Raw genomic sequence first — 27,868 nt, 5'->3', positions numbered from 1 at the left:
TCGAAAGCACGTAAAAATGCAAGTAGAAAAATAGGGACCACTACGGTGGGAAGGTAACAGCCTTCCGTGTGCCTTTGGCATCTAGTCATGCCGGCCACATGACCACGGAGACGTCCTCGGACAAGTGCTGGCTCTTGGGCTTTGAAACGGAGATGAGCACCGGCCCCTAGAGTCGGAAACGACTAGCACGCATGTGCGGGGGAACCTTTACCTTTACCTTTATAAATATCTATATCATGATTCTAGGTTATGACATAAGAGAATAGGATAGAAAATAGTACTGAAGACAGAATCAAAATCTCTCTCCCATCTATCTATCCATCTAGAGCGCATGTGCATAAAGATTCATAGAATGCTGTAATAGATTATTTCAAGCATTGGTGGAATATTGGTGAAATGATTTTTAAGATTCTTCTCAAGATTATGACTTAAGAGGATAGAATAGAAAATAGTACTGGAGATACATTTTAAAACTTGAGTGGGGTTGCATTTATGATGGGTGGGGAATGGATTGAAGTCAGTGTCATCCATAACTGTACTCAGGAAAAGGTGGGTGGCAAACAGAAAATGCAGATCTAGCATAACTAATAGTTATTAATTAAAGAAATGTTTCTAAGTTATATTCCAAGACTGATTCCTTTTTTATTTTTTATCATCAGTCATTAGAGTCATATCTAAATTTGTAAGAAGAAAGAACACCACACATCAAATTTTGCCCCCTAGAATAAACATGTATCCAATATAGGCTAATTCAGAGAAAGGATTACATAATGTTCTTCAAGAGGTGATACACTTTCCTTCGAATCTGTAATCCTATAGTCAAAAAAGGCAAGAGATTTACATGATCTGAAGAGAAATTAGACTATGCATCTTATCATCTTTACTTGGTATTAGCTGATAAAATTCTGAATTGTGACATAAATAGATGATAGAAGTAGACAGATAGACAGACAGACATAATGTAGGCTGTTATATATTTGATGTGAACAAGAGTAATAATTTATTTCACAGCTTTGTTAGAAACATTATTAGCTGCAACAACTTGCCATACTTCAGAGGAAAGTGTGATTACAATAGTGATTGGAAATTTAGATATTCATTAAAAATACTACACAGTACTATAACACAAAAACACATTTATTGCACATTGTTTCTCTAGAAATATTTTATTGCAAAAAGGAAATGATTGGTTTTCCTCATTTCATGGCAGACAAACTTGATTTCTAAACACAGAAAAGACAGTAGTGAATTAAAAAAAAAGTAATGCTGATGAACTTCAAACCTATTTGGAAGTTAAAGTTTTAGGCCCTTCTAATGTTGAATTCCAGAAGCACGTGAGGATATATGGTCCTTTTGAAATACTTGGAAGCTTTACCTTCTTAAGAAAATCTCCTATACTGAGATTGAACCTCGTATTAATGGAGTAGCTAACAATGCCATTTATCAGCTCAGTAGTTCATAAGGTACAACTTTATCTAAAGAAAACAGATCTTGCACTTCACCTTGATTACATTAATCCTAATTATATCTAGAGATCTGAGCAGAATTACTTAAATGGTGTGTTTCAACTTGAAGGTTCTATGTTTCTGTTATAAACTGCTCTATACCTTTGCGAGCCAGCTTGGTCTAGTGCAGGGGTAGGCAACCTTGGCTCTTTTATGACTTGTGGACTTCAACTCCCAGAATTCCTGAGCCAGCACAGTCCACTAGTCATAAAAGAGCCAAGGTTGCCTAGTGGTCAAGGCACCAGGCTAAAGAGTCAGAGACCAGGCCTTAGCCATGAAATCCAAGTGGGTGACAAGTTGGCCAGTCACTCTCTGTCAGCCCAACTCGCCTTACGGGGTTGTTATTGTGGGGAAAATGGGAGGAGAAAGGAGTATTAGGTATGCTCATTGCATTAAGTTATTTGTAAAAATAATAAAGATGGGAGACACATAGATAAACTTAGTTTGGAAATTTTAGGCTGTGGGTACTACCTAATTGCTTGCAGAGATTATTAACAGGATTAGTATCAACTTCATTCACTACTAATTCCTATGGACATTCTTATAAGAATGGGATCTGGAGAAAGTTAACCCTATTCAACCTAACTTGGAGCAGATGAATACAGAAGAAAGTGTTCTCATAGATAACCTGATCCAGAGCCATTGAGTGGCTTGAGGTGAAAACCAGTGCCTTGAATCACATCTGGAAGCCAGCAATAATTGCAGCTCCTAAAGAAATAGAACCTAAGTATATTGGGACATATTTATCACTGCCTAGGCCACCCCATTTTATATCAGCTGTAGCTCTGAAAGCCAGCCCCAGATAAAGTGCATTACAGTAACATTTTAGAGAAATAATCAAATTGTTCCTTTATTCCTAAATAATTAGGACATCATATTAACAGGCTGTGCTGCCTCCAAACCTTTTAAGAGACAGAATCCATACATATTTTTTGTTATTTCCTGTATCTGACCACTCTTTATCATAGAGATAGGTAGGCATTATTATGGTTGTTGACGAACCTGTGTACACATATATAAAATACCTAAAATATACATTAAAGATAGCAATTAAAGTAAGTTGCGAGTTAAAGAGGAAGAAAAGAAGGGAAAAGAAAAGAGCTCATCCCAAAGGAAGTGAAATCTTTATGCCACATAAGTTTCACTACATTCGAATATTCTTACTACAGAGCTTGTAAAAGGTAAAGGTAAAGGTTCCCCCGCACATGCGTGCTAGTCGTTTCCGACTCTAGGGGCCGGTGCTCATCTCCGTTTCAAAGCCGAAGAGCCAGCGCTTGTCCGAGGACATCTCCGTGGTCATGTGGCCGGCATGACTAGACGCCAAAGGCGCACAGAACGCTGTTACCTTCCCACGGGAGTGGTCCCTATTTTTCTACTTGCATTTTTACGTGCTTTCGAACTGCTAGGTTGGCAGAAGCTGGGACGAGTAACAGGCGCTCACTCTGTTACACGGCACTCGGGATTCGACCCGCCAAACTGCCGACCTTCCGATCGACAAGCTCAGCGTCCTAACCCACTGAGCCACCGCGTCCCTTACAGAGCTTGTACCCACATCCTTAAAAGTTTTGGACCTTGCAGTAGAGAGTAGTCTATATATGACAAGAGTTCCTCATGTACAAATGCCACAATTTCCTCTTAATCAGCAGCAATGCAGTTGGCATGCTGAGTTCTCAATGAATAACTGAGAACCTTTCCCACTTATTTTCCCCACAGATGTCCTTGTAAAATTTCATCTCCAGAAGGTCATGTGCACTTCAGGGAAAGATGAGTTTGTAATTAAGTATTAAATATTTTCACTAGTCTGAACCTGCCTGCCATGGTATATGAATTGGCTCTTATTATTTTAATGGACTGCATTTACTATCCCCTTTTTTCCTGGACAAAGTTTGTAGAGGACAGTTAAAATTGTTTGAAATGTTTCTCACTCCCCACCCCCACCCCAAATATTTACATACATTTAGATATTATTAAGGGACGCGGTGGCTCAGTGGGTTAGGATGCTGAGCTTGTCAATCAAAAGGTCGGCAGTTTGGTGGGTCGAATCCCGAGTGCCGCGTAGCAGAGTGAGCGCCTGTTACTCGTCCCAGCTTCTGCCAACCTAGCAGTTCGAAAGCACGTAAAAATGCAAGTAGAAAAATAGGGACAACTACGGTGGGAAGGTAACAGCCTTCCGTGCGCCTTTGGCGTCTAGTCATGCCGGCCACATGACCACGGAGACGTCCTCGGACAAGCGCTGGCTCTTCGGCTTTGAAACGGAGAAGAGCACCGGCCCCTAGAGTCGACTAGCACACATGTGCGGGGGAAACTTTACCTTTACCTAGATATTATTATGTGAACAGAAATGACTGCAAATGAGATTATCTCTAATTCTTCAGGATTAAATGATGACTCTCATAAGAACATAACATTTTCAGATGTAGAACAGTTAATAGAATGGTTGGACTACTTCTATCATAAGAAAAGATTTATATCTTTTCTTAGCTAAGCAGGACATAAAGCAAAAATTGTCGGGATGAAAACTCAGACGACTATACAGTAGTGTCACAATGGTATAGAAGGGGCTCTCCTTTTTGACATTACAGGTAGTCCTTGACTTACAACAGTTTACTTAGTTACTGTTCAAAGTTACAACAGTACTGAAAAGAGTGATTTATGACCATTTTTAAGCATCCCCATGGTCACGTGATCAAAATCAGATACTCGGCAACTGACTCATATTTATGATGGTTGCAGTGTCCCAGGTCATGTGATCACCTTTTGTGTATCTCTGCCAAGCAAAGTCAACAGGGAAGGCAGATTAACTTAACACCCGTGTTACTAACTTATCAACTGCAGTGATTCACTTAACAACTGTGACAAGAAAAGTCATAAAATGGAGCAAAATTCAATTAATAACTGCCTCACTTAGCAACAGAAATTTTGGGCTCAATTGTCATCACAAACTGAAAACTACCTGGATAGGAAACCACATTCTGACAAATGTAAATGGAAACAGTGAGAGTTCGAGGGATTCCCCTTCTCCCAACCTATTTGTCTTTCTTTGAATATCATAGAAGCGTACAAAGACCACTCTGCTGTGGGATATGCATAAAGATGTTGGAGTTGTGGTAAGGAAGCAATTGGCGGGACATTAATTTCATGAAATCTTATTAAACGTTGACTTGAATCTCTACTTTTAGCAAGTAGCTACATGGCTGATGCAAGGAGACTTTTCAATCAGTTACTATGACAGGAATAGAAGATCTCTTATATTAACTTGCTTTGGGTTCTCTGATGGAGGAGAGTGCATGCATTTACTTGCTTGCCTAAAAACACATTCGTAGCACTCTTGCCCAGAAAGGCAAAATAACCCCCCAAACCCAATATTAACAGCATTAATCACCAGGACAGTAATGTTATATTAGAGCCTTTAATATCTATTATTGATAAGCCTATTAATAAATAAATTATCTCACAAAAGCCACAATCTAATGTCACAAGCAGCAAAAAGGCCAGAGATGATTTGCAATGTTTCTTGTAGGTGACAGTCTTTCATTAAAGATGAGATTTCTTTTTAATAATCCTCTTTTAGCTCTATGGATTTAAAACTGTTGTAGCCATTTCCTTTCCAGAGATAGGTTTATCTGCAAATAAATCTAAGCTTTCCCAGCTCCACTTCTACCTGAAATTATTCACTTAAAGCTCTCTTAGGATCAAATGATTTTTGTTCTGCTTGCCTTTATTTTATGCTTCTCTCTCCTGCTAAGAAGGAGGATACATTTCAGATGTATTTGTTTTCAACCTACAGCATGCAGCTTTTGCTGGTACTCATAGCAGTTATGAAAAAAAATTCTGGTCTTTTTGAATGGGCATGAAAAAAGACCCCACTTATTCATGTCATCCTGAAATATAATAACTATTGTCCTGACTTATGTGAATGAACAGAAGGTACTGAAAACAGTACTTGGGGCCAGTGATGGGATTCATATATGTGAACAACCGGTTCTTTGTGTGGATGCCACTTCCGGAAGTCCATTCTGGGCTTGGTCAACAAAAAATTAGCTACCAGTTCTGCCAAACTGGTGCGAAATGACTGAATCCCACCACTGCTTGGGGCTTAGAAAGGTTTTTTTTTTTTAAAAAAAACAACAGTTGGGAATATATGCCAAGCACATTTGTTTATTTGAAGTTACAACAGCACTGAAAAAGTGAACTTTGACTGGTTTGACTGTTGCAGCATTCCCCACAGTCCCGTGAACAACATTCAGGTGCTTGGCAAAATAAATATATTTATTTATTTATATTTATATTTAATGTTTCTAAATTATCCATCTCCCCTGTAATGTATTGGCTATAACTGTTTTAAATCACTTGCTTTAATGTCTGATCACTTTCTTAATGTCTGACCTACATTCTGTGTTATGTAACAGTTGCTGTTACTGAAAGCCAGACTTGCTGTCTCCAGGCTGATAATTAGGTTTGGGGCAGGAAACTGTTACTTTAAACCTATTGGTCACCGTCTAGTGCAGCAGCCATTAGGGCTTGCTTCTGTTCTGAGTTAATAAACTTGTTTGCTGTTTCAACACTTCATCTCGCTCAATGCCAAAAATATAACAGTTGTGATGAAGGTGGGATGTGCTGCTCCATCATAAGAGTCTGAAGTCACTAGGGGGTGGGGCCAGCACAGAGCCTGGCAGGGACCACATTCCCCCCCTCAGTCTGCCAGCAAGACATGCTGGAGACCACCTCACCCTAAGGATCCTTCCTAGGGCCTGTGCAGAAGCCAGCAGCACAAGCCAATGTGAGCAACAAGAAACACAAGCAACTCACCATGGCGAAAGTGGGGAAACTCAAAGAGTTTGACGTCACACACCCGGAGAGATGAGCATCTTATATTTTCCATGTTGAAAACTACGTCTGTGCCAACCAGGTTGGCGAAGATGGGCTGAAGGCCACGACTCTCCTCTGTGTGTGCGGCCCCACCACCTTCGACATTGCTGAGAACCTGGTCACCCTGAGGCCACTCGAGTCCATCACCTATGCGGACTTGAAGAAAAAGCTCTCAGACCACTTCAAGCCCAAATTATCCATCATAGCATGGAGGCACTTTTGAGCAGCGGCAGCAACAGCCCAGTGAGACTGCTACAGAATTCATTGCCACTCTTCGTCAAGCATCCCGACTCTGCAATTTTGAAGGAGTCATGGCGGACGAAGCCACCAGAGGGGCCGTGAAAGTGCTACGGCCCTCCAAAAACACTTCAAGCACTGAAGCCATCCACCATGAAGATGCCGAACATATAAAAGACTCCAACTCAGACTACGAAGTCAACAAGCTACAGAATCACCAGGAGAAGGGACCATGGCAGTTCCATTCCTTAGATGCATGGGCTGTGGAGACCGCCATCAATGCCAGAATGCCGATTCTGAACAGCAACGTGCTGGGCATGTGGCAAACCAGGCCACATCACCGCCATCTGCCAAGGTCGCCAGAGGGACCATCAGCAGGAAGACTCATTCAGCAGAGGTACTGGGACTTCGGGGCAACACTGAGTAGGGTTCTGCTCCAGTCAAAGGAGTGTGTTTTGCATTGGTGCCCACCGCCCCCTTAAGCAAAAGCTTCGACTTCAGGTCAAGCTTCAGGGAGTTCCATGCAAAATGGAACTGGACACAGGCTCAGCCATGCCCATCATCTCCATAGGAACCATCCAGCACATATGCAACCACAGCAACAGATGGATCAAACTTCAGCCATCTAACCTTCTGCTCACAGACTTCCAAAACTCCCGAGTGGCTGTCAAAGGCGAAGCCACACTGCTGGTGAATTTCAAGGGGTTTACAGGCCTGCTAGATGTTGTAGTGGTGGAAGGCCAATGCATGAGCCTCGTAGAGCTCGATTGGTTTGATGGATTGGGCATTCAAGTAACCGGCAGTCACCAAACACAAGCAGCAGACTTGTCTTCAGTTTGCCAAGAATTCACAGATGTTTTCAGTTCCAGCCTAGGGGAGTACAAGGGTCCTCTGATAGCCTTCAAGCTTGATCCCCTGGTAACACCAATACAGATCAAGCCTCGTCGAGTGCCTTTCATTTTAAAACCCAAAATTGATGCAGAGCTGGACAAGCTGGTCAGTCAGGGGATATTGCAGCCCATAGACAGTGTGGTGTGGGAGACCCTCATAGTAATGCCACTTAAGGCTAATGGAGAAGTACGCATATGTGCTGACTATAAGTACACCATTAACTAGGCACTTCAACAGCATGCTTACCTGGTGCCAGTTGTCAGACATATTTTGGCGTCATTGCAAGGAGGCCGCGTGTTCGCCAAGTTAGATTTGGTGCAGGCCTACCAACAGCTGCTGGTGTACGAGGCCACGGCAGCCTCCCAAACCATAGTCACCCATCAGGGGGCTTTCAAGGTCAAGTGCCTACAGTTTGGGGTGAGTGTCGCCCCAGGGATTTTCCAGGGAGTAATGGAGCGCATGCTCAAGGGCATTCCAGGGGTCTGCCCCTACTTTGATGATGTTTTCATTGCCAGGGAATCTGTAGAGGTTCTGGCTGAACAACTTAGAGCTGTCCTTCAGCGGTTCCACACAGCGGAACTTAAATTGAAAAAAAGAAAAGTGCAAGATTAGGGTAGAGTAAACTGGGTTCCTTGGGTTCCACATTGATGCAAATGGCATTCATCCAGCGGATTCAAAGCTGAAAGCGATTCAGCAGGCCCCAAGCCCTAGGTCCAAATATGAGCTTCAAGCCTTCTTGGGCCTTCTTAATTTTTATCATGCATTCCTCCCATATAAGGCTGCAGTGGCAGAGCTGTTACACCAGCTCTTAGACAAAAAAGCTCAGTGGCAGTCCACGAAAGAAGTTTCCAGGCAGTCAAATCACTGCTGTCCTCAAAGTCAGTGCTCACTAATTTTAATGAAAAGCTGCCAGTCTGCATCGCATGTGATGCATCTCCAAATGGGGTTGGGGCTGTTGAGCCATTTGTCGGCTGATGGGAAACAGTCTCCCATCGCCTATTATTCGAGGACCCTGTCATCTGCAGAGTGCAATTACGCGGAGATTGAGGCCTTGGTCATTGTGGCGGGGGTTAAAAAGTTCCATGACTATTTGTATGGCCAACATTTCATGGTCTTTACAGACCACAAGCCACTTCTAGGGTTGTTCACTACGAACAAGCAGACACCTCAGATTCTGTCTCCTCGAATGCTGAGGTGGTCTATATTCCTTTCAGGCTACAGCTACAGGCTGATTCACAAGCTGGGCAAAGAAATGGGCCATGCAGACAGCCTTAGCAGATTGTCCCTGCCACACGTGGATCCAGATCCGGCTCCGGCTGCACGCATTCTAGCTATACAGGATTTGCCAAAATCTCCTCTCCATGCTGGAGACATAGCTGCTGAGAGAGCAGCTGACAAAACAGCCACGTGTTAAATTGGGTACCCACAGGATGGTTGGACAAATGTCCAGGGCCAGAATTTCAGAGTTTCTTCATGAGGAAAGATGAGCTTTCAGCTCATAAAGGGTGCATTCTTTGGGGAAGTCCCCAGCTCTTTAAGGCCTAGAGTTCTTGAATCTCTGCATGAAGGCCATCCGGGAGTAGTCCAGATGAAGGCACTGGTGAGGAGCTACCTTTGGTGGCCAGGGCTAGATAAAGCTATTGAGGCCCAAATACATGGTTGCTACACATGCCAACAATCCAGACAGGAGATGCCGCAGGCCCCTGTCCACCGATGCGAGGACACTCACACACTGTGGTGAAGAATCTACATCAATTTTGCTGGGCCTTTTCAGGGACAGCTGTTTTTAATAGTGTTTGACAGTCACTCTAAATGGTTAGAGGTTGTACCAATTCCCACTATGACTACTGCCAGGACCATCCAGGAACTGCACAGAATATTTGTAACACACGGGTTTCCAGATGTCTTAGTCTTAGACAATAGGGCTCAGTTCACTGCTTCAGAATTCCAGGCCTTCCTCAGGAAAAATCTCATAAGGCATACCACGTCGGCTCCCTTTCACCCGTCATCGAACGGTCAAGTGAAATGCATGGACTGCACAACCAAGGAATCCCTGAAACTGATTGTCACAGGGAATTGGGACTACAGACTGGCCGATTTTCTACTCTGCCAGTGCACAACACCCTGCACCGCCACTGGCAGGAGCCCAGCTGAGCTACAATGGGGCCAAACTGGAAAGGCTACAGAGTCACCTTAGACACTGCACAGCCAAAGGCACCAGGTTTACAAGTGGGTGACTGGTTTTGGACCTGGAATTATAGGTAAGGGGCTTTTTGGGTGGCAGCAAGGGTTGTTAAGGTGTCAGGACCACTCTTCTACGAGGTGGTCCTGGAGGATGGGTGAGTAATTCGCCGGCACATTGACCAGCTGCATTGGTGGCTAGCACATCAGTCACTGCTCAGGACTCCCAAGAAGGCTGAACACAGGGCCTGCATGACAGCAGTCCAACAGAGCAGCTTGCATGCTCTGAAAGAAATCTTGCTCAAGAAGACAGGGGACTGGCCATAGAAGAGTCTCCTTTGGACACACAGATGGTATCCGCTGATCAGGACAGGCAAACTGTGCTGAGAGACAGCCCTGCAGACTTTGCTGCAAAATTAGACTTTGGTTTGGGCCGACCGGGACTGGCCAGCCAAAGGAACTCAAGTCAATCCGACTCCACTGGACCTCAAAGCCCTGGTCTACCCAGCCTGGCAGGCAAGCAGGTAGACCAGGAGATTCTTGTGACCCTTAGACATTCTGAACGGTCTAGAAGGCTGCCTAAATATCTGCAAGATTATGTCAAACAATTGAGAGTTTGAGCTATCTAGGGGGAAGGGGTGTAATATATTGGCTATAACTGTTTTAAATCACTTGCTTAATGTCTGATCACTTGCTTAATGTCTGACCTACATTCTGTGTTATGTAATTGTTGCTGTTACTGAAAGCCAGACTTGCTGTCTCCAGGCTGATAATTAGGTTTGGAGTGGGAAACTGTTACTTTAAGCCTATTGGTCACCACCTAGAGGCTAACTGTGTAAATAGCTGTGCAGCAGCCATTAGGGCTTGCTTCTATTCTGAGTTAATAAACTTGTTTGCTGTTTCAACACTTCGTCTCGCTGAATGCCGAAAGAACCAAAAATATAGCATCTCCTATGACAGTTGCACTGTCCCAGAGTCATGTAATCACCGTTTGTAACCTTCCCAGCTGACTTCCAATGAGCAAACTCAATGGCAGGAGAGGGGGGAACCCAGATTCATTTAACAACTGCAGTCATTTGCCTAACAAGTCTGGCAAAAAATGTTGTGAAATGTGGCAAAATTCACTTAACAACTGCCTTGCTTAGCAATTGAAATTTGAGGAGTACCTGTAGTATATGAATTAAGAGCACCTGGTATAATAACAAATGAATTAAAAAGATTTGGTTTTTTTAAAATAATCTGATTAGCTCATATATGCCAAGCAATACGACCAAATATAAAAAGGACTGATCATGGGAACAGGATAATAAACATGTAACCATACTAGATACAATCACTGTGTAAAAGGCGGCTCTGTCAATAACTTTCAATCTCCAAGTTTCTTCTTTAATTCAGCACAGATCACAGAGGTTGTTGAACTGAATCTATACATACTTGTACTAACAGATGGTAAGCACAAATACCTCCATATTATTTTTCTCCTCATATTCCCTACCAGCTGGTATTGAGAGGCATACTGCCTTTGATATTGGAGATAATATATAGCTATTATGATTAGTAAGCAATGATGGCTTCATTGGAATGAATAACTTATGTGCTTCGTTGTATACATGCTGCCTTTCAGTATATACTGGCAAACTGTTGATGTTATGGTGCTAGAAATCTTTGTGATCTTTTTATTCTACTTCCTTTCTTGATTGGGACAAATTAGCCACAATCCTTTTATTCTTCCCCTCAATAGTCAAGCAATGAACATATGCTGTGCAGCAATTTTGTTGGAGTAAGAAAAGGACAATGGTTATTCATGTCAAAGAAGCTGAAAAGCAGCACAAGACCTGCTATTTTTCCTTTATGTTAAATGACAACCATGACACTCACTCTGAAGGTTTATTACAAACAATGCTCCACATTCATTCTAATTCTCATTCACCCAGTGCTTTCAACATCTCTGATGATAGCTAAGAGGCAAAAACAGTACAGTCTCTGTATTTTTTTTTTTAAAGTGACCCTCATTTGCAAAGAACAATGATCCAGGGATTATAGAATTTCTGTGGAGAGTGATGGTGAGGTAATCACCTGGAACTTATTCTTCTGCATGATACACAAGGCATCAATAAAGGCAACAAAGATGGAGAAGATGAAAGAAACTGAAAATATCGATATATGTGCATTTCAGGACTCAAGCAATACAAATCAAGGAATTACAAGAGCTTCAAGCATTGATCCAGTGAAGGTACAGGAGTGCAATGCAAAGAGAATTAGGATCAGTGAGACATGATGGTGCACCCATGAATTTTTTGCTTTTAAGACATTATTGTAGAAATCACGCGCTTGTTTCACAGTAATCAGCCTGTACCTTTTACCTTCATACATCACCATCAGCCCATCTGGAATCTCCCATCTGAACCTTATATCTCTTTGCTTAAGCTCTTGCACAAGAAATGTATAGTCCTTTCTTCCCCTTAAAATCCTTGGAGGAATTTCCTTTAAAACCAAGACTTCTTGTTCAGCAATCACGACCTTAGCATCATAGGCAGCTTGTATAACTTGATCTCTAATTTCTCTTTTTGCAAAATAAACCACCACATCTCTAGGCAATTTTCTCTGTCTAGCAATCCATGAATTCACCCGAAACACTTTGTCCATAGCTGCTCTTATTTCAGATGCTGGCTGGTTCAATACCCCTTCGAGAGCCTCAGAGATCAGCTGCTTTAAATCTTCTTTAACATTCTCTTTTAAACCTCTAATTCTGACAGCAAACTGCATCTGGTAATATTGGGTAAGGCTTAACTCCCTTTCCAATTTGCCTCTTACATTTTCATTCTCCCGTGCTTTTACTTCTAATATAGCATTCCTTTGAGCCAAATCATCCACTTTTTCATCTAAATCTTCCACACATTCCGCCACTTTATGCACTGAAGTCAAAATGTCTACCCTCATCACGCTATACTTCTGTTCCATCCTCTCTTCCATTCTTTCCTCGAATTTCTCCAATTTCTCCTCCATCTGTGCAAATTTATCAGCAATTGATTGATTAATTGATTCCAAAAGTACCTGGGCATGTTTATCCAGAGCATCTCGCAAATCCTTCGATGTCAGCACTTCAGGAGGGTGCAACGCCTGTAATGATGATTGTTGCACCGGCGAGGATCCTCCACTCCGGAGAGTTTTAGAGGGAGGTTTAGCCGCCATCTTTTAATCCTCAATTATGACGCACTTTTAATTAAAGTTTAAAAAGTCCAACAAGTTCGAGAGTATAGTAAAATAATCCTCTTCACCTTTTTCCCTCTTGTACCGCTCTGCCTGCTCCTTTAAATCATAGTCCTTTCTTCAGGCAGGGATGGTTCGCAGACGCCTGGCTCTGCTCCAAAAAATTCGGAGCAGAGACGACGGCCAGCTGGGAGCAACCCAGGCTTCGGGGGAGTTCGATCCTTCAGCCGCCCAAGCTCCAAGCTCAGGCGGCCTCGGAGAACTCTACCCCTACCTGGGGCCTCACCCCCTCCTCTTCTCCCGAGGAGGGGGCTTCAATTTTGCCCGAACAGCTGATTGGCGCTGTTTCGGGCGAAAAAACAAACAGCTGAGCCGCGGGCAGCCAGGGGAGGCTGTCTTCGGCGCCGCGCCGCCACCAGAAGACGCACCCATGAATTTTTTGAAGAAAAGCACATATTGCCATTGGTCTCATCAGTTTATATAAAGTCTGAAAATGACCAGCCTTTAGGTAATTCATAAATCCTTGTAAAGAAGTTATAATGTATGGTTCATCTCTAGATATGCCAGTTGGGTTTCTGGGAACTGGTGCAACATACAGTGTATTGGAGGCATCAGGTTGGAGAAGACTGATGGAGAGGATTTGCATATCACCAGGTCATATTGTGAGTCACTTTGTTAAATGAAATCTTCATATAAGGAGTGATATAGTAATGAATACTCTGTGCCTTACTGTCACTGTTTAGTCATTCTCAACCTTGCCAACTTGAAGACATGTTCAAGTTGCTGAGGTTGAGAAGCACTGGTCTAGTTAAAACTCCCTTTTTACAACCCCATAATCCCTTAATTTGGTGTAGAGTAAGGGCAACTGGGGAAGGGACGCGGTGGCTCAGTGGGTTAGGACGCTGAGCTTGTCGATCAGAAGGTCGGCAGTTTGGCGGGTCGAATCCCGAGTGCCGCGTAACAGAGTGAGCGCCTGTTACTCGTCCCAGCTTCTGCCCACCTAGCAGTTCAAAAGCACGTAAAAATGCAAGTAGAAAAATAGGGACCACTACGGTGGGAAGGTAACAGCATTCCATGCGCCTTTGGCGTCTAGTCATGCCGGCCACATGACCACGGAGACGTCCTTGGACAAACGCTGGCTCTTCGGCTATGAAACGGAGATGAGCACCGGCCCCTAGAGTCGGAAACGACTAGCACGCATGTGCGGGGGAACCATTACCTTTACCTTTAAGGGCAACTGGATGGAGCTGAGCATTTACTGGCCAGATGCCCTTCCTGACACCACACAAGAAATTCATAATTTTTTTCTTTGTACCTTAGGAGAAAGAAACATCTGCTGCTACCTAGGATTGAACTCTCAACCTTCCTAGTGGAAGGGGAGATCTTCACCACTAGGCCACCATCTAGCTACCGCTTTAAAATAATTGTGGCCCTATATCAACAATGCTTACTTTTTATGACCTTTTTATTTATCTATCATTTACTATAGTTGGAATTCAGCTGCTTCAGCTGCTGGGAATAAATTTAGCTTCTGTATTTGAGAGCACTGTTTCTATAAAAGTGCTGGGTAGGTGATTGCCAGGGCCTTCAGCAGGTATCCTTATCCCAGCTGCATTAAAAGTTTGGAAGCAGGCAAAAATGAATAAAAAGAAATGTAATGGTTTGTGGATTGTGGCCTGTCTATTCTTCTTTTATACAGGATATGTTTTTCCAGTACCACATAAATCAGGTTACTGATAACTGTCATGGCTATATAGAGGTATCAAGTTTTTTTATCTGTATAGAAAGTAATTTGACCGGTGTACCACTTTTCTCCTTGCTGACATTCTTTGATACCTGGAGGCCATACTCAATCGTTACTGACCAAAAAAAGACCTTTCTAGCTCCCCCCCAAAAAACCCCCCAGCACAAAAATAAGAGTTTTAATTCCATGAGCCAATGCTCTTCTAAAAATTCAGATTTACTTGAAGTATAACTGTTTTCTTTTATTCAGTGACATCTGTGCAACTGCATGGTCCTTAATTACTTCAGGATTTGAAATATCACCAGCCAGAATGCACAATTCAAGCAAGGTACCTTTGAGTTTACATTAGAACTAAATGTCAGAGTTTACCTTAGTTCCTTGAAGGGGTCTGCCCTGACATTAGGTGTTTCTATAGATTTGGGGAACACTGTGCCTTCTGCTCCTGAAACCACAAAACAGAACACAAGGCATAGCTGTTATAAACTGTTAGCAGAGGAATGGTATGCAAATCACACATCACATATTTTACAGTTGTCATAACTCCCTTCCAGAACATACATACTACAATCCCAAAAAATCCAGAACCAGGATAATGAATATTTTTGCAGTCCTATATAATATAAAAATCAATTTCCTTTTTTTCAGTACTAGGGAGGAAAAGAGGACATGAGCCTTTCAATTTCTTCCAGTTTTTAATTTTTCTCATCTTAAATTTGCTCTCATGTTTGCAGTTTTTTAAACGTATATATTTTAAGTATCATGAAAGTACAATGCTCACCCTGATGTTTGCCTTACTCTGAAGAATAAGAGGTGGGGAATGATTGGGGAAAGGGGAGTATTTGTATCTTGGTATCCTTCCAAATTCTGAATCACTAATGAAGAGTTAACATTAGACTAGGAATGCTTCAGAAATGTTCTGCTTTGATCTGGACATTTCCTAAATCTGTCAAGATGTGCCTAATTTGGTTTGGGATTTGGGATTCATTCACTAATGAAGGAGTTTTCGTTTTGATAGACATGTGCATGAACACAATCTGTTTTTAAAAATTGTATAAACAAGATATATTTTCTTTGCCAAGCCCTTTTTTACCTAAAACAACTGCTCTTAATAACCTACACCCAAATTCACAGTGGGTTTATTTGTGAAAGAAATAGTACAGATCAAAATTTCTCCCCAACCCCCTCCCCACCAGCAGGTATCCCAGTCACTCCATTGTCTTCCTCTTCCCACATACAATATAGGCTTGTGCCATTTCCCCTCCCCTCATGATCTTCAGGGGAGCATCGTTGGAGCCTCTTCCTCCTTCTTCTCCCTCCTCCTTCTTAAGTGACCCTTGAAACTTTCTGACTTATACAAGTTTTATTGAGTTTTTAGTTCTACATCCAGGTATTTATGAAGCAATACGGTGGTTGGGTAGTTAAAAGTAAACAATAGTAAATAACAAAGTCCTCTGTAGATAGGTCAAGTTACATCAACAAGAATTCCTTCTCCAATTCCCTTAGTTATGATAGCATAGTCAAATTAATCAAATTAATACATTTCTAATTATAACACAATCAATTAGAACAATTTTCATTATATTTTCACATATACATATCCATGTCCTGTTTTTACGTTTTACCTAATTGGAATAAGATAATCCGAACTAGCCTATAATATATAAAAGAAAACTTAATTCTTGGGTAGCCCACATTTCCCCATTTCATTATATAGTAATTATCCTGTCTAAAATACATATATTGTTCATTTCAGTGCATTCTTATGTTATGCAAATTTATTCTATTTAACATCTTAATAGTTCACTAATTATTGAGAAAATATCTTTTGTTGTATACTTCCAAATTCTGTAATATAAGTCAATTCTAATAGCTTTGCTTTCCTTTAAAGGTCTAAAAGTTAAGTATAAAATCAATGTGTATCTTTTAAAGATTCCCCTTAGCCCATTAAGAAAATTTTTAGCTCTATCATTACAACAAATATATTCTATTTAACATCTTAGTAGTTCATCCATTTTTTAAAATAATATCTTTTATAATATCATTGCAAATTCTATAATATAATTCAATGTTATGTTCTGATAGCTAATCTATTTCATTATATAGTAATTATCATATCTGAAATGCATACATATGCTATTTGTCATCCTTACAATTCATCTATAGTTAAGAAAGTATGTTTTATTATTTGTAGCTAATCTAGATCCTAAATATAGACTCAGTTTATATCTTTTAACAATTGAGAGAAAAATTTAAGCTTTATTATTGCAAGTCCTAACACCTACCACAGAAAAAGAAGAAAAAATCATTCATTCATTTATTTATTTATTTTAATTCCATTTATATCCCGCCCTTCTCCGAAGACTCAGGGCGGCTTACAAACTTAGCAGTAGCCTTCATTCTATGTATATGCCTGCTTATTAGGGCTTTCACACACATCCCAAGCGGCATTATTACAAAGTCAGCTTAATTGCCCCCAACAATCTGGGTCCTCATTTTATCTACCTCAGAAGGATGGAAGGCTGAGTCAACCTTGAGCCTGGTGGGATGCGAACCTGCACTAATTGCATGCAGCTGGTGTTACTTAAGGAGGCATTAGCCCACTGCTCCACCAAGGCTCTTTGCATTCTTTAAATGAAACTTTCTGTCACTGTGTTGTGGGTAGAGAGAAAACAAAGGGAGATGTAGAGCATGAGGAAAACTGCACCCACACTCTCCATTTTGGCATGCCCCCAAGGGCCCCCTCCCTCCAGCGAGCAATAGCTCTCCTACTGGCATCTCCCAGCCAGCCCTAGCTTGCCAGCAGGCATTTGAGTTGTTCCTCCTTCTTCCCTCATCAGCCACTGTCATTAAAGAGATTTCAAATTTCAGTCTTGGTTCCAAAGCAACCAATGGTTACTTACCTGCTGGATCTTGCCACCACCAATTGGTTGCTGGAGCCTGAGAAAGGTGAGAAAGAGGCTGGGGATATGCCCATCCATCTTCCCTTGCACCACACAACCTACGGGCTTCTGGGAAGTTTATTAAATGGTATGGTGGCATTGAAATAGCTACAACTTTGCCAGGTTTCAATCCCACAGGAGTCGTGTGTCCTAGATATTGGACACATTCTGTAAGTTAGCCCATTTGAGGTACATTGATTCAAAAGTAGTTGCTCTATGGTACATCATTTTATCTAATCGAAGGTTACAAAGTTTAAAACAGATATGAGAGTTCAGAATCTATATATATAGATTCTATTGACATGGGATTTATTTAAAGGTATGAGGACTGGATCAATCAAGACAGGAGAAATTTTCACTCTTATTTTTTTTAATTGAAATTGTTAAAATGCACAGTGAAAGTAATTTCACTTTCTGTTTAGCTGTGCAAGAATAATTTACAGTTTATAACAAAGTTGTCACCATCTGAACAGATGTGTGTGTGTGTGTGTGTATAAGTGTTTTAAGGAATATAAATAGAAAATGAAAAGTTATTTTGATTTTTTTTAAAAAATAGGTATTTAGAAATATTCATTTTATATATAATTCAGATAAGTAGTTTTTGCTGTATTAAAGGACTAGCTAACAACTAGCAAATAAAATATTAACAGCGGGGAATAGAAATAAAATAATGTCTAAAATATCAAGCAACCATTTCCAATGAAATTGTTAAGATTTAGTGCAACTTCCATGTATGGAGTTATTAATAATAGGTAAATCTACTTCTAATATATTTTTGCGGAGACACAACTCTGAAATGATGTATAGATTTATTTATTTTTCCTTGACTCTATCCTTATTATTTTTAAATGAACTCTATGGTGATGAACAATAAAAGTATAACATACCTGAAATAATATAGCCTATTCACACATAATAACATAATAATCAACATGTCCATAGTCCACTTGTATAGAGAAGAACAATAAACTCAATTTAAAATTGTTGGGCAAACAAAATTATTGTGCAATATTGTGAAAAATTCATAGTATTTGCAACAATGGAATTTCCTTAGATATTCTAGAGTCAGATAACACACAGAAAAGGTCTTCTCTTTTGTTTGAAATATTTTAAGGCATCTGGATGGTAAATGTTTTAGAAGAAACCCAAGTCAGAATTCCTGCTAATGAATTTGAATAGAGTCATTCAAGAGCAACTCTATGTGATAATAATATACCAAAAATTTACTCTTGAATAATTGTAGCCAAGATATCTGTATTTGGAAACACCTGCTGTTGGTGAAATAGCTGAAGGTAGTACAAGGTATTATCTATTAACAAAACCATCTTAGCTGCAATGGCTAGATCAGGGGTGTCAAATTCGTAACGTCATATGACGTGTTGTGACGTATCGTGACTTTTTTGCCATTGCCGACAATGGGGTGGGCGCAGTTTCGCTATGATGCATCTGGCCTGCAGGCTGGCAGTTTGACACCTCTGGGCTAGATGAACGACATCATAGATTTGAAAAGGCTGAAAACTGATTTCCTGGAACAAAAAAGACAACACAGTGTCTCTGCTCATGCTCCTTTTATTATTGTGGAGAATTACAGAGTTGACCTTAAAAAAGAAATGTGATAATTCTAAAACATAATTAAAGGCTGACTGAGGAATTCTGGGAGCTGAAGTCCACAAGTCTTAAAATTGTCAAGGTTGCAGACCCCTGATTTAATGCCAGGAAAACTGGGGAACATAAAAAGTTAGCTTTTCAAGACTGATGTCAGCTCTTAGAGTTACGCCAAGTCAGGAAATAGACTCCACAAGAAATACTTGATAGATACGAGTCATAGAATCTGAATCTGGAAAGCCTGATGGTGTTTTCCCTTTCCCCACTCTCTTGTATCAAAGGAAGTAAAAGTGGAACAGTTTAAGTTTAAACTTTATTAATATTCTCTTTCCCTGGGCTTAAATTTTGTTTTGCTAACCATCACATGCTCCTCTAAAGTCATGTGTGTGATTCTCTACCATTACTGCTCATTGGTTCATTAAATCATCTAGACTGTGATCCAATTGCACTGATGCCAATACAACTGACAGTTTTTTGCTCCAAACTTCTATTTTATCACAAAAGGCCTGTAAAAGTTAGTGTGACCTCTAGAGGACAGCAAACTGTTTCTGTATAGTTGTCATTTAGTATTATCTGGAGAACCTCAGCCCCCAAACAGTAGCTTATCCAAATCTTGTATCAGCTGGTATCATGCTATGCAATTTAAAGATAATAGGAGATAGGACAGAGCTTTGTAAGATCTGATAATTTAATTACCAGAGACTATTGTATTTATTTATTTCAAGCTTTGGATTTCTAAACTCAATGTTTATTGTTTTTTAAATTACTCCATCTGTATAATTAACACAAATAGCATGTGTTAATAGCAAAATGTTGAAATTCCAGTCTCAAAATTGCACTTTCAACCTGATTACGTCTATTTAATTGCAATAGCTACTAAATCCAAATTGAGCTTATTTCCCAGTAAAGGAATAGAAGCTACCTCAAATGTCACAACACGTTTAAAAAAATCATTCATAAATACCCAGAAATAAAACATATTGTGCAAAAGGTAAACTGATTATTACAGTTCCAATTGCTTTATTGTTCACAATTAAATGCAATCTAAGAATCTTCATGATGGATAGAGCCTTCAGGAATTTTAACTTCAGCTGTGATCAGATGGAAAACTGAAGTTATGTCAGCACCTCTAGAAGTTTCTGAAGAAGAGGAACCAGCTCTAAAAAAGAATGAATACATTTGAAAAGCAGAATAATAAAAGAAATGAAGACTATATTGGGAAATAAAAAGTTGACAAAGAGATTGAGGAGATCAGAATAAAGTGTCTGAAAAGAAAATATGGGAGTAGAAGGAAAACAGAAAGAAAGGGACTGAGTCCGGTTTGTGTCCGTGTGTGCCCAGGATGGCATCAAAGACCAAAACTGATTGAAGAACTGAAGAACACATACTGTACATGTTAAATGTTCTTATTCATAAATATATGTAGCAAGATAAAACCTTGAGGGAATTCTAAGCACATTGATTTGTGCTTTAGATTGTAAGCCGCCCTGAGTCTTCGGAGAAGGGCGGGATATAAATGGGATTAAAAAGAAAATTCTACCAACCACATCCTAAGTGGTCGAACTGCAAATTCATAAATTAAACTTTCTAAAACTGACTCTGCAGGAATAAGCAGCACCCACATCAGATAAACTTTATTTAAGTATCCTAAGAAGATCAGTATTATTTATGTTACCTTGTTTTGTCACATCATGTCATTTTTAGACCAGTAAAATAAAACTGAGCAGACCAGAGCAAAGCACTGGCCCCAATATCGCCCTGTTCCTAGGGAGACGGGGATCATTCCAGGGACTGCCACACAATAGGGAGGCTTCCGGGGTCCCACAGTATGACAGAGAGAATGGGAGATAAGGCTGCATGACTCAGGGATTCTTTAGCAGTCCATAGAGCCTTGGTGGAGCAGTGGGCTAATGCCTCCTTAGGTAACACCATCTGCCTGCAATTAGTGCAGGTTCGCATCCCACCAGGCTCAAGGTTGACTCAGCCTTCCATCCTTCCGAGGTAGGTAAAATGAGGACCCAGATTGTTGGGGGCAATTAAGCTGACTTTGTAATAATGCCGCTTGGGGGTGTGTGAAAGCCCTAATAAGCAGGCATATACATAGAATGAAGGCTACTGCTAAGCTTGTGACCCGCCCTGAGTCTTCGGAGAAGGGCGGGATATAAATGGAATTAAAATAAAAAAATAAAAATAAGATATTCAATATAGATTTTATTTTTTAGCTAGATATCTGTAAACTACAAAAGAAAACAAGAAAACATTTCATTATCACTCCTCCATCTTTACTGAGCACAAAGCAAACCCTGTCAGATTGTTGATAAATCAATATGTCTTATTTCTTTTGCTATTAGAAACATTTTTTCACTATATTGTGAACAAGGGGGAAAAGTAACCCTATGGTTTGGTTTAAAGTATTGCTTTAAGCTAAGCAATTGATTTTGTAGTTCACAATTCTATGTTCCCAGTAAAATATAGAAAGCAAATAGCAACAAACCTGTGTATTTTACACAGAGGCTCTGGACCGAGTTGTACCCTTGCGGCCTCTGACCCGGCGCAGATCCCATCGAGCCCCATGGTTCACCGCGGAGCTCCGGGAGATGAAGCGTCAGAGACGGGGCCTAGAGAGCCGTTGGAGATCCAGTCGATCCGAATCCGACCGATTGCGATTAAGAATCCTCACCAGGTCTTATCTCGCTGCGATAAGGGTGGCAAAATCCAACTACTTTTCCACCCTCATCGCGTCCGCAGATAATCGCCCGGCTGCCTTGTTCAGGGTGACTCGCTCCCTACTGAACCAAGAGGTGAGGGAGGAACCCTTGCAGGGTCGAGCCGAGGAATTCGGTAAATATCTGCTGGATAAAATTGCTCGGATTCGAACCGGCCTGGACTCCAACTGGGCTGAGCTGGAAGAACAAGACATGGACAGTCTTGTCGACGTCATCTGGGAGGAATTTGATCCTGTGACTCCTAAGGAAGTGGACAGGATTATGAGGAGGTTGAGCTCCTCCACATGCTTACTGGACCCGTGCCCTTCCTGGCTGGCTTATGCAGCTCGAGAGGGGACACGAGGCTGGTTCCTGGCGGTCATCTCTGCTTCTCTGAGTGAGGGTCACTTCCCCACCACCTTGAAGTAAGCGGTGGTGAGACCTCTCCTCAAGAAGCCCACCTTGGACCCATCCTCATTGAATAACTTTCGTCCAGTCTCCAATCTTCGCTTCCTTGCGAAGGTTGTTGAGAGCGTGGTGGCGCACCAACTTCCTCAGATCCTGGATGAAGCGGTTTATCTAGACCCGTACCAATCGGGCTTCAGGCCGGGCTACAGCACGGAGACGGCATTGGTCGCTCTGATAAATGATCTCTGGAGAGCCCGGGACAGGGGCCATTCCTCTGTCCTAGTCTTATTAGACCTCTCGGCGGCTTTCGATACCATCGACCATGGTATCTTGCTGCGACACCTCAGGGGACTAGGAGTGGGAGGCACGGTTCTGCGTTGGTTCTCCTCCTTTCTCCAGGGTCGCTCGCAGTCGGTCTGGCAGGGGGACAGAGGTCGACCCCGAGGCCTCTCGCTTGCGGAGTCCCTCAGGGGTCGGTCCTCTCGCCTCTCCTGTTCAACATCTACATGAAACCGCTGGGCGAGATCATTCGCAGCTTTGGAGTAGGGTACCATCAGTATGCTGATGACACCCAGCTTTTCATCTCAACTCCAAACAACATCAGTGATGCCCTCGACGTGATGTCCCGCTGCCTGAAAGCGGTCCGGGAATGGATGGGGAGGAACAGGCTTCAACTGAACCCGGACAAGACTGAATGGCTGTACGTACCGGCGAGCCAGGATACTCAGAACATCCCATCCCTTAACATCGGGGACAAGTTACTACCCCCTGTTGATAGGGCCCGCAACCTGGGTGTCCTCCTAGACTCGCAGCTCTCCCTGGAAGATCACATAGGAGCTGTGACCAAGGGGGCCTTCTCCCGGGTTCGACTAGTTCGCCAATTACGGCCTTATCTGGACCTGGATGCCTTACGTACAGTCACCCATGCCCTTGTGACCTCTCGCCTAGACTACTGTAACGCTCTCTACATGGGGCTGCCCTTGAGATCCACTCGGAAGCTTCAACTGGTGCAAAGTGCAGCAGCACGGACACTCTTGGGAGCCTCCCGATACTCCCATATCACACCTCTCCTCCGTGCGCTGCACTGGCTTCCAGTTGCCTTCCGTGTGAAGTTCAAGGTGCTAACAATGACATACAAAGCCCTACATGGCATGGGTCCGGACTACCTACGGGAGCACCTTCTGCCAATGTCAACACCCCACCGTCCTGTGCGCTCCCACAGAGAGGGCCTCCTCAGGGTGCCACCGCTCAAGGAATGTCGGCTGGTGGCCCCCAGGGGGAGGGCATTCTCAGTGGGTGCGCCAGCCCTCTGGAACAGCTTGCCAACCGAAATCCGGATGGCCCCTGACCTCCGCACCTTCCGGCGCGACTTAAAAACGTACCTGTTCCAGCAGTCCGGCCTGGCCTGATAGCTCTAATTGGGGTCCCAGTTTGTTTTTTCCTATTGTTTTTTCACTATTGTTCAATCTGTATACCTACCTTATTCTGTACACCGCCCCGAGTCCCTCGGGAGAAGGGCGGTTTATAAAAACAAATAAATAAATAAATAAATAAATAAATAAATAAATTTTATCTTTATTCTAAAGGGCAATAAATTATTCTTTTATTATTTACAAAAGAATTTTATTACAACCTCACTATACTAAATCTTTCTTTTAACGCTATGTTATATATCAGCAACAAATGTTCATAAATACTTTGAGTGGAAAATCCATAAAGCTATTTCACCTTTATTTTAAGCTCTGTGTAATGCTTCTCTAAAATGATTTCATCAATGATGAGTCCATCTGCTGGCTTTCTGCACAACAGCCTAATTCCACACACTCAATCAGGAATTTATAAAGCATGTGACACTATCTGTCTAAAAGGTTTTGAGTTACTGTAATGATTTGGCCAATGCTTCCCCCCCTCCCCCCTGCCCAGTCCTATATTGGTGTGCAATGGGAAAACCAATCTGCAAAACAAACAGTGATTCCCCCCAGCCCATTCTCATATAAACTTAGTTACTATAGTTACAATGAGCAAATTGCTTCTGTGAAAGCCACATGTTATGTGAAGAGAAAGCCCCTCTTAATGCTACTAAATACCATAACTATTCTATAAATTTGTGTCAGCCTTGTGAGGTCAGATAAGATCAGATAAGAAGCATACCTTCACTGTAAAGCCACATTAACAGAATCTTGCAGGATTCTGAAAGTACATGTCCCCCCCCCCCGCCTTTACTTTCCAGGGAACCAAAAAGGGTCCTAATTTGCTATGCCCTTGTTCTTTCTGCAGGCTCAGCTGCCTCTTACTTGTTGCCTGATATGTAGCTCTTCCTCCTGTCTTCCAAGGTCATTCTCGCATACCATTATATCTGGATCTGCCATTTCACTTCTAAAAGCTGATTTGCAAATGTCAGGTGTCTGTTTCTTTTTAAGAAGCTCATTGGTTGCGTGCACATTTAAACTGCCTGTTATCCTGCAGTCTAGTGTTTTTTCTCCTACTCACAATATTTGCTGTTAAATATTCAGAAGGGAAAGAAATATCTACGGGAATATCTACCCTAAGGTCTTGCACTGTATCTCTGGAATGTATATTTAGAAATCTTTACTGAGGCTGCATCCATCTCACTCACTGTTTCATGAAGCTACTTCACCATGTGCCATCTTGGAATGAAATAAGTTCATCATTAAAGAAATACAATTTTTGAAGTAGTTTAAAAACCTAATTAAATCCACATCATTAAGATCATCACTGATCCTCTTTTTCTGCTTTTACCATACGTATAATGTAAATGTTCCATTCCCACTGTGTTTGACTTTTGTTTCTTCTGATATACCCGAATATCACTTTCCTGTAACAAACTGAACCAAAGTATCATCATGCAGTCATTTTCACTTCCTTCTAAAAACATTCATTCCTTGAAACAGTCAACGTATAAAGTTAACTTATTACCCTTCTATCAGCATTGTCACATTTTAAAATTTCTTTTCCCATTTCCTTAGTAATATTCTACCAAGAAGCACACATTAATCAACTTGCACTAATTTCCATCACTTCCTATCATTCACTATCTTGGCTGATGTGTATATTTATATTGGATGCCTTTTATTGTTTTTATTGTTTCAATACTTTTGGAATTGTAAGCTTCCCAGAGTCATTGATAGAGATGGACAGCTACAGAGAGCTATAGAAACTGAATAAATAATTTTACTCTATTTCCTTCAATTATTAGACTTCAATACATTAATTTTCAGATCTATTACATAATATAAATATTTGCTGTAAGTCATTCGTGTTGTCAATCACTTGATTTTGCCTTAAAGCAACAGAACCCATATAGCAATTTCCTAACTAACATGACTGTAACATCATCACAAATATTTCTTACAATTTTTTTCTTACATATTAAATAAATTAAACAACCAAAAGAATGCCAAATATCGTTGACTTATTTCCTGTTGTGTTTTTAATGCTATAAGTACTGCCTGTTCCAGCAAGATTTTTTCCTAAAAACAAATGCACAAAACTGGCTGTCCTATAGCCACAGATCTCCTGAAACAACATAAATCACTTTTTTTCTGGTACATAATCAAAAGTTCCCCACAAGAAGGCATAACTTAGATTGTGAAAACATTTAACTTGAGAAACAAGCCCAAACTGCAAGTATTTCAAACTTCCAAAAATTATTTCTCCCTTTTCAATGAATAATTGCTAGCAGTAAATTTTTCTAAAAAACAACAACAAACTATTTTAGAAAAATGAACATATGAGACTTTTTATGTCCACCTGTTCACTTTTTTTGAGTCAATTCACAGCAGTAGAATAAGGACAAAAAACCCCCTAAAGACAAAAACAGATATGACCAACTATGGATCCTTGTAGTTTGCAGCTGTCACAGCATCCATGTAATCAATGTGGTTGCATGGGAATTGGCTCACAATTATGTCAGTCGCAGTATTTGTGCAGTCATGTGATCATCATTTGTGATCGTCACTGCCAGCTTCTGACAATCAGAGTCTGCAAAGGCAAAATCTAGTTAATTAAGGTTCTTATTGGGGTCTTCCTAGAAATAGTACCACAGTACCTTTCCAAATAGGTACTTCTCTGCTAGTTGTAGAAGGAATTGAGATTATTTTGCAGATGGAAGTAGGTGAGAATAAGAAGAAATGCACAGTTTGGGGATCCCAATGTGATGCGGACAGTTCCCCAGGCTCTGATTTAATATAATATTTTAACATTCTTTTAATTGAAAATGAAACTGGAAGCTAACATAAAAAAATAACAGAATAACAGAGTTGGAATGACCTTGGAGGTCTTCTAGTTCAGGCAAGAAACCATTTTAGACAAATGGTTGTCCAATCTCTTCTTAAAAACTTCCAGTGATGGGGCATTCACAACTTATGGAGACAAGTCATACCAGTGATTAATTGTTCTAACTGTCAGAAAATTTATCCTTAGTTCTAGGTTGGTTCTCTTCTTGATTAGTTTTCATCCATTGCTTCTTTTCCTGCCTTTCAGGTGCTTTAGAGAATAGCTTGATTCCCTCTTCTTTGTGGCAATCCCTGAGATACTGGAACACTGCTATCATATCACCCCTAGTCCTTCTCTTCATTAAACTAGACATACCCAATTCCTGCAACCATTCTTTATGTTTTAGCCTGCAGTCCCTTAATCATCTTTGCTGCTTTTCTCTGTACTCTTTCTAGAGTTTAAACATTTTTTTTTTATTTCATGGCAACCAAAACTGGTTGCAACATTCAAAGTGTGGTCTTACCAAGGCATTATAAAGTAGTATTAACACTTCACATGATTCCTTTGTTAATGTAGCCTAGGAGTGTGTTGGCTTTTTTGGCAGCTGCAACCCATTGTTTATATTTAAGTGACTCTAAGATCCCTCTGGCAGTTATGTGTTGCCCAATGAGAAGAATGATCCTGAGTCTTATCATGGACACATCATCAGTTTTAGAAAATAATAGCTACTATTCTAAAGTTTGACTTTAAAAACAATTTAAAGGAAAGGTGGGTTGATCGTGGCATCAGCTTTTTGACTTCTGCTAAGTGGGTATTTTATACTGTCCACAGCAACCATGAAAACAGCCATTTTGTGACTTATCATCTGTACTTTGTGATTTGATAAAACCTGTTGGCTTCCAGAGGTATTGCTTTACAACTTTTAGAATGACAGGAATTATAATCTGACATATCAAGATAAACTGGTTCCCTGCAAAATTAAATTTAACAGTGAGAAACTAAGCAGTAGGTCTCAGTTTTCACTGTCACAGTGTGAAGGAGAGAAGGGATTGAACTGGACTAATTTCATTTAGATAGAAATTAGCTGGGAGGCTTATACTGAAAAGTAATTTGGAAGTTTGTTTTGATCAAAGGAATATAAATCAAAAGTGGTGTTAGCAGAGACTACTTTTAATATTCTGTATGTTCCTTATTGGATTGCCCATTCAATTACTGCTAGAACATTGACTGTCCTTCATTTGTTGAGATACATTTGTCAGAAAACTAATAATATTGAAGCAAGTCAGGGCAAGGATCACTGTCTCTGTTGCAATATTAGCAAGCTACAGAGCAGGCAGG

At 41.0% G+C, this 27,868-nt stretch overlaps 1 protein-coding gene across 1 annotated transcript in view; it reads right to left on the bottom strand.

Moving 5' to 3' along the window:
• The window catches only part of SGCD (sarcoglycan delta), a gene marked incomplete at both ends in the record, with an annotated part of 196,654 nt that overhangs the window by 37,834 nt on the left and 130,952 nt on the right, over positions 1-27,868 (bottom strand). Inside the window, one exon of the mRNA XM_081321261.1 lies at positions 15,007-15,079. Coding sequence (XP_081177387.1) covers positions 15,007-15,079 — 73 coding nt within the window. The remainder of the gene's footprint in view (positions 1-15,006; positions 15,080-27,868) is intronic.

The sequence above is a fragment of the Vipera berus genome (genome assembly GCF_964194415.1).
Source record: "Vipera berus genome assembly, chromosome: 2".
Taxonomy (NCBI): Eukaryota; Metazoa; Chordata; class Lepidosauria; order Squamata; family Viperidae; genus Vipera; species Vipera berus.
Note: the sequence above shows the minus strand (reverse complement) of the source record. Positions and strands in the feature narration are given on the sequence as shown.